General features: G+C 45.7%; 1 protein-coding gene across 2 annotated transcripts in view; it reads right to left on the bottom strand.

Moving 5' to 3' along the window:
- Positions 1–248: 248 nt before the first annotated feature.
- TBC1D24 (TBC1 domain family member 24) overlaps positions 249–8,426 on the bottom strand; it is a 37,105-nt gene continuing 28,927 nt past the window's right edge. For both annotated transcript variants that reach the window (XM_059484518.1, XM_059484517.1), the window contains exons 7-9: positions 8,121–8,216; positions 5,878–6,112; positions 249–4,221 (exon numbers count right to left, since the gene is read on the bottom strand). In XM_059484518.1, coding sequence (XP_059340501.1) covers positions 4,067–4,221; positions 5,878–6,112; positions 8,121–8,216 — 486 coding nt within the window. In that variant the 3' untranslated portion in view covers positions 249–4,066. The remainder of the gene's footprint in view (positions 4,222–5,877; positions 6,113–8,120; positions 8,217–8,426) is intronic.

Here is an 8,426-nt window from a genome sequence, read left to right as displayed (position 1 = left end):
GGCCCTGCAAAGGGAGGAAGGCTCATGTCAGAACTGGCTATCTAGAGACTTCAGAGTCAGTGTGACACCTGACCTCAGGGGAAGTCTTGTGAGATCTGAAATGATCAGGAACCATGTCACCACCTCACCACAGTGAAAGCTCTGTCAGAGAACACACATTCCAGGGTTTCTCTTGGTCTCAGGGTGCCTTTTGCTACGAGCCCTACAGGAAGGAAAAGACAAGAATAAAGGACAAAGCCAGCAGCCTCCACAGTCAAATACCTTTAATACCCAAGATTCTGCACAGTGACAAAAATACCATTGACACAGGGCATGATTCCAATATAGGGTAGAAAACCAACTTGGCAGCACATCACCACTCATCTGAAGAAAACATCACCCCAAATAGTACACACACATTCATTCTGACTCTGAATAGTCTGAAATCCATGACAGAGAGCTGCAGAACAGCCAGGTGCCCACACCTCAGCTGTACCCAACAGCCTGACTCAGTGGCACTGGCAGGAACCCAGCTCTTGCAGTGCCACAGCTGTGGGTCAGCTCCTGACTGTGGCATCAGTGTCCCCATGGGCACAGGAGATGATGCTCCACAAAAAATGAGGATGGATTTCCAAGGGCAAAGGTACACCATTTCAATACACACACATGAAGAGCAGTTCATGGATCTGCACGTCACCCCTCTGTGGCTCACCACAGATCTCTATTGGCATGGTTTAACTCTTCAAAGAACAGTACTGACCCTCACTCCATTTTGACTTCAGATATGTCATCAGAGAGGAAAGGAGAATTTTTCCCTTCCCTTGGCTGATTTGTCTCTATTAACAGGAGGTTGATTAACATGCTGCATCAGAAAAAGGAGTGTGGCAAAGTGCAGGAGCTGCAGGAAAGACATCTCAGGTGCAGTGAAGTCTGTCCAGCCTGGCTGCAGCTGGATCCAGTTCCCATGGTCTGCAAACACTTTGGTTGCCATTTACAGTGAAGTCAGGTTTCTGATGTCAGGAGTTTCTAATGTTTTCTGCCTTCAAGGAATATGACAAAGCAAAAAGCAGCTTTTCAGGAAAGCACAGATGCTCTGACAGAACTGTGGCAACCCTAGCTTGCAGCTCCCAGCCCAAGCCCATCCCGTAACTCTGGCACTCTTGCTGCTGCCAGCAGGATCACAAACAGGGATTACAGCCTACTTCAACAGGTGTGCAGAGCTGCTAGTAACACCTGACTAAAGCACTTCATGGCTGGAGTACTTGAGATAACTCCACTTTCTGATAAGGTGTCCATCGTAGTCATTGTCTTCAAAACCAGCCTGTGGCCTCCATCTCAAGAGTTTTGCATGAAACAAAGGGTTTGAACTTAGATATACAGTTAGTCAGCAACAACTTAACTAAACAGACAGGAAAAATGCCTCTCTGCTACTGGAAAGATAACCAAGTCAAAACGCTGCTCTTCTAAGGTGTCTCACAACCACACCAGGAATGATGGATGAGGACTTGCACGTGACAAGGAATATCCATTTTTACTGAACACAAGGATTGTGTGAAGTTGCTGCAGCACTGTAGAACTGCTCTCCCTGGACTATTGCTGCTTCTTGCTCATCCAGGCTATTCCAGTTCAAAGCACACAGATCAGTCCCACATGGGGGCTGTGGCAGGGGCAGTATTTCACCAAGCCAAACCAGTCCCAGGCCTGCTCCTTGGATCCTCACACTGATATCCTATGATGAGTTTCTGAAAAACCAGGAGTTATTTCAGATTCTAAACACTCAAATCTTGGTGCTCTGTGCACCAAGAACAGAGCAGGGAAATAACATGTTTTGGAATGTTTCTTAGATATGGCTTAAGACAAGGTTTTGACATAGCTGCACCCAGCAGGGATGGGAGCGAGGAAATCCCATCACACTGCCAGATGCAGCCAAGTTTTTGCAGATAAAATTTATTTATTTGGAGTAGAACATTACACTCCCATAAATCTTACCAACACACAGCTCCAGGGAATTTCTGACAACAAGCTGGAAATTATTACTATTGTGTTTTTGAGTTGCTTTTTGTTCCCAAGGGCACCTCCTCAGACAAGCACAAAACAGGAGATGCAAACCAAACTGAAATCCCACCTACACTAAGTAGAATCTGTACTTTCTGAGTGATTTCTTTTGTCTGAGGAAGCTTGTGAGATACCTGCAAGGGCAAAGAGACATGGGTGGCTTGGAAAAATAGAAGGCAGCATCAGCCAGTGTTTGCAAAAAGCCAGATATGAGTTCTTCCATATCAAAACATAACAGTATAACTGAATTACCTCTTGCAGTTCAATCAAGCCTATGGTAAACCTGTGGAAAGACAACTGGGCAGAACTCACTGTGTGGGAAGGAGAAAGGGAGGCCCAATGCTGACCCTCAGGCAGGGTGAGAGAATCCAATTGCAAATACAAATGGTTCAAAAGACATCTTAAACTGTTCTGCACATAGGCTAATTTTTCAAAGAGTTACTTTGACAAAACTTCAAAATGGCATCTTAAAAAGCAAATCTTATTTTTGCCAAGTTTATTCACATACTTTGTAAGAGGCAACTCTTTCCCAAGCCATGAGGTACTGTCATGGCTGGCAAACTGGACAAGCCAGCATGACCAAAAACTCACCTCAGACCTCTGAATATGAATGTGACCTTGTCCAACCTAGCTTTTAACATTATTAAATTTTTTCTTTTAATGAACTTCAAGCTTAAGTAGCAATAACATTAAGTAAAAATCCCACTCTATAGCAATTTTTTAGATTGAACTGTTTAGAAAATCAGCAATTTCTCTTTCCCTTCATTTTCCCTGTTGTGATAAATCTTACTAGTGAGTTACTCACTGAAGCTCTGAGCATCCTGTTGTATACTGTGGACTACTCACTGATGTTTATGTATTTGTGCTTCATGTGGGAGAATTTCCACAACAGATAGTGCAATTTTTGGATAAAGACTCTAGGGAATTGTCTCCAGACACAGGGCATACCTGCAGAGAATGCAGGAATGCTCAAGAATGAGCAAAGCCTCTTTTCATCACCCAAACCCTACCAGAATATACAGGAGGAAAACTGTTAGCTTCTCAGGAGGGATCTCATCACTGGGAAGACATCTGGAGAAACAGTGTTGCCTCTAGTTCTCCTGAGGAATCCATTCACTCCCAGATTTGCCTCCTGCCTTCCTTTCTTTACTTGAGGGGACAGGATTAAGTTCCCACTATCACCAGGTCTAATCCCCCAAACACACAGAGATATCAGCACAGTCATTTTCAGATTTAAAGCTTCATTTCAGTTCCCAGGAAAGATGAGGAAATGAACATTTCTGGGCACTGCAGATACTCTCTGGCTTTCAGCTGCCTGACACAGGGAGTCACTCAGAAGTCATCATACTGATATGGAATAAGAATGTAAACAAAATCAACACTTGGACATATCACTGTCCAGTCTGGATGCCTTTCTCAGAGGCAGACTGCTCTAACATATGCAACTGGAACATGTCAAAGGTTTTGGTACAAGAAGATCAGCAATCATGGTTCTGGTGTGAATGAAGAGCTTCATAACTTAATGGTACTGATTTGTCTATACAACATCTGCTCATAGGAGGGAAGCACTTTTATGAACTACTCTTCTATGTCAGATCTGAGGTCACCAGTGCTCCCTGTGAGGAGACATTTGATATTCCTGGCTCAGGCCAGCTACTGGTGCCAGTGGCTCAGAGCTCTGCAGCACAGCTCAGCCAGGGCTGTGCCTCTGAGGAACTGTGGACTCAAACCCATCCCATGAGTAGGGCCTGTATCTATCTAGCATGGCTCTGAATTCATCACATTTTCATTTTTACCAACAGTCCCTGAATACAGATCTCTAGAGGTAAAGGGACAAACACTTAACCAGATACATTACTTCACCTTGACCTGTCTTAAATAAAGTAAGAGTAAACAATTAGGCCTGCATCCAAGTGCACCACTTAGGAATGACTCACAGCGCTGAGCCCAGCAGAAAGGATGTTCTAACTTAGCTCCTGTATCAGAATTTCCCTTGGACAACTGAAAAACTAGCTGATTAATGATAGTCACATCAACCATTCATGGTGTCCCTGAAGCCCCACACTTCCAGGATGGAGATCTGGAAGCTTTCAGAACACAGTGGCTGGTTATTGAAAGTGTTGCAGTGGCTGGTTCTCCCATGGTTCAGATCTGCATCAAGGTACAGAGCCTGGCCATCACCACCTCCTGGGAAGAGACAAAGACAGGGTAAGGATATCTCCACATTTCTTGGCATGGGAAACAGCTGTACAGATATTTTAGTGCTTTTCCCATGGGGAATAACTGGAAGCCCTCAGTAATGTCTGCTTGCTGTCTTCAGATGTAACAGTATAGGATCAGATGTATAGGCTTTTAATGATAATACCAGAACTGAATGATTTCTTTCAATGGTGATAAAGAAAAGTAATGCAACTCAGCAAGAAGAAAAACTACCTGCATTTGAGATTTGTACTTCAGTGCTGGAGGATATCAGAAGCTACAACTTCAAATTTTTCTCCATTAAAGGAAAACCAAATAATTCTGTTAGTAGTCAAAAATCAAAGCTGGGAGAACAACAAGATCAGTAAGTAACAGCACTGGCTTGGTCTTCAAAATAATTATAAACCATGTACGTGTTAAAAGCATTTTGGTTATCTGTGGGTCTATGTCAAGGTTCACAGAGCTTTCAGTCAGAAAACAGAGAAGTGAAATAAAGTTAGACAGAAATATGTTAGGAGAACAAAAAGGAGGATTCCCTATTGCTTATTGGGCAACCATCAAAGAACAGTTACTAAAGCCATCTGAAGAATCAAAAGGGTTGGAATTCTGGTCCACAGCTGGAGCTGTGTCCAACACTCACTTCCATGTATCTGCTACCCAAGCCTGTATAGTGTAGTGTAGTAAACAGTAAATATAAGTGACTCTCTTATCTAAAGCTGGTGAAAGAGCTGGTGGGACACATCACACTCCACACCTCCCTGAAAGGAGGGTGGAACCTGATGGGGGTTGGGCTCTGCTCCCAAGGACCAAGTGACAGGACAAGAGGAAAATGCCTCAACCACCAGGGAATTTTTAGGTAGGATATTGGGAAAATTTCTGCACTGAAAAGGTGGTCAGGCACTTAAACAGGCTACCCAGGGCAGTGGTGGAGTCACCATCCCTGGAAATGTTCAAAAGCCATGTAGATGTGGCACTTGGGGATATGGGTTAGTGGTGGCCTTGGCAGTGCTGGGGAAATGGCTGGACTTGATGGTCTTAGAGGGCTTTTCCAACCTAAACAATTCCATGATTGTATGATTAGAGCACATGCTGCCAAGTAGGAAACCAGCCAACACTTGACATTACAGAGGAAATTATAGGCCAGTTGCTCTCCTAACAAGTGTCAAGTAAATACTTTTGGGAAAATGACAACTATGATTTTAGATCTGTTCCTTGTAAATCCCATTTAAGTGACAACCTTACTAAGCAGATTTTTGCCAAAGTCAGCAGCACCACAGATCCAATAAAGTTCCTGGAGAATTAACATGTTTTATAGCTTACTCTGTGTTTCAAAAACTTTGATGAAAAAGTAAGGTCCTTTTTGAGAACTACTTCTCATTGTGAATTAGGCAGTATGAAGTAATGGCTATACTTAAAGGCACGAATTACTCTCTTCTCTAAAATGCTTGTATGCAGTTTTTACCACAGAAAATTTTGATTTAGAAATGATGTCAGGTTTTGGGCAATTTTATCTCTACCTGTGGTGATACTGAAATAGATAAAGGGGTCAGGCACCATGTTTACAGGGTACATGTTTACCATCTATCTAAGGTGGACAGGAAGAGATGGGGTAGGATCTGCGCTCGAATTCTCACACGGACTCACCTACAATGATGCACTCACTGCTGCCAGCCATGAACATGGAGGCTGTTTTGGAAGGCAAGTTGAAGTGCCTGGCTGCTAAGAAGGGAGAAAGCCGATCTGAAGGATCTGAGGGAATGCTGCTGGAGGAAAGGGTGGTAGAAGCTGGCTGGGCATGGTTTTCTGTCTCTGATCCAGTCGAGGCTAGTTCTGGGTGTTTTATGATCACCCACTCGTAGCGTTCCACTTCTGGTTGCAGCTGCAGAGAGGCAGAAAAGGGCAGAGCTGACATTAGTGCACGCACACTACAGAGTTCTTCTCAGAAAAGAACATTCCAGCACCTCAGTCTCCACCTGCACAGTCAGCAGTAAAGCTTGGCTCAATATTTCTTTTAGGCCAGATGTTATTCTCGATTCCTTTACTTTTTAGGTGGTTGAAGAAATGATGCAATAACTCCCGGGTTACCTTAGTACATCTCTCTTCTCTAGATCATCTTTCTCTACAGCTGCATAAAAGGAGGGTGGAGTCCGTTGGGGTAAGGCTCTGCTCCCAGTTAACAAGAGACAGACAAGAGGAAATGGCTGCAAGTTGTGCCTGGGAAGGTTTAAATATTGTGAAAATTTCTGCACTGAAATGGTTGTCAGGCCAGGCACAGGCTGCCCAGGGAAGGGGTAGAGTGACTATCTGTGTCAGTTTTGCACACCCTGGTTCTTGATAGTGGGGAGGCCACAGAGGTGGCTTCTGTGAGAAGCTGCTGGAAGTTTCCACCATGCCCAGCAGAGCCAATCCCTGATGTCTCTGAAGATGGACATGCTGCTGGCCAAGGCTGGGCCAGTTAGAAATGGAGGTAACCAAGGAGGGGAAAGGAGGTGCTCTGTGATAACCAAGGAGGGGAAAGGAGGTGCTCCAGGTGCTGGAGCTGAGATTCCTCTGCAGGCCGTGGTGAAGCAGATTGTCACCCTGCAGCCTGTGGGGGTCCGTGGGGATGCAGAGATCCACCCACGGCCTGTGGGGATCCATGGGGATGCAGAGATCCACCCACAGCCTGTGGGGATCCAGGGGGATGCAGAGATCCACCCACGGCCTGTGGGGATCCAGGGGGATGCAGAGATCCACCCACAGCCTGTGGGGATCCAGGGGGATGCAGAGATCCACCCACAGCCTGTGGGGATGCAGGGGGATGCAGAGATCCACCCACAGCCTGTGGGGATCCAGGGGGATGCAGAGATCCACCCACAGCCTGTGGGGGTCCATGGGGATGCAGAGATCCACCCACAGCCTGCGGGGATCCAGGGGGATGCAGATCCACCTGCAGCCTGTGTGGGAGGTGCCCAGGCCAGAGCAGGTGGGTACTGGTGGAGGCTGTGAGCCCCTTGCAGACCTGGTGGAGAGAGGGGGCCCTTGCTTCCAGGCTGGAGCAGCCTATCCTGGGAGGAGTGCACCCCGTGGAAGAGTGACCCACGCTGCAGCAGTTTGGGGACACTGTGTGTGTGTGGGAGGGGCTCATGTTGCAGCAGATTGCAGGGAGCTGCTGCTTGGAACCACAGAGACTGGAACCACACTGCAGAAGTTCATGGAGAACTGACTCATGTGGGAGGGACCCCACAGCATTGCAGGGAAAGGACCCCTCTCCCTGAGCAGTGGAAGAAAACCTGGGGTGATGAACTGACCAAACCCTCCAGGCCCTGTCTTGTTGCACTGTTGGTGGGAAGGAGGGAGGGGTTGGGGGAAAAGGTGTTTTTAAGGGCTTAATTTACTTCTAATTTTCCTGCTCTGATCTTGGTAATTATAAATTCACTCTATATCTCTAAGTTGAGCCTGTTTTGCCTTTGGAGTGTTTTTTCCCAGTCCTTAACTCATGAATCCTTTGTTAAATTTTCTCTCCTCTGCCCAGCTGTAGCAGGAGAGGGTGAGTGAGCAGATTTCATGGGTGCCTGGCATTTAGTCAGTGTCAAACCACAACACCTTAGAAGTGTTCAAAAAATGTGTGGATGTGGCACTTGGGGACATAGTTTGCTCATGAACATGATAGTATTTCTGGGTTGGCGATTGGACTTCATGATCCTAAAGGTCTTTTTCAACCTTGATGATTCTATGATCTTTTTAGAAAATGTTCTGTGCAAGGGGAGAAAAAGAGTCACCACAAAACTTAAAAGTAAAATTTTTCCTCCACATAATCCAGCCTCTTGAAGTGGAAGGGAGGTGACAGCTAACCAGTACAGTTGTTCTGTCTGGGTACTGGGCAGCAACAACAAAATTTTACTCACCCTAAACACAAAGCACTCGCCCGTTCCAAAGAAACTCAGCTTGTTCCCTCCTCGCCGGCGCTCGCTCCAGTCAGTGGACAGGTAAGCCCCACAGACCTGGCACAGACAGCACAGTCAGGCTTCCCATTGAAAAAAAAAGTGTGTTAAACCCACTGATACTGATATTTCAGAGAGCAAATGCAGGCTTTACTTCAGTTTGAGTTTCAGAGTTTCTACACCAGTGGATTAAAGCAGCACAAACACTTCTATCTAAAGACAGATTTAAGCTGCTTTAAAGCTGTTGGTTACCTCTAAATCCTAAGAGTG

This window comes from Ammospiza nelsoni, chromosome 17, assembly GCF_027579445.1.
Source record: "Ammospiza nelsoni isolate bAmmNel1 chromosome 17, bAmmNel1.pri, whole genome shotgun sequence".
NCBI lineage: Eukaryota > Metazoa > Chordata > Aves > Passeriformes > Passerellidae > Ammospiza > Ammospiza nelsoni.
This window is presented reverse-complemented; position numbering and strand designations above follow the sequence as displayed.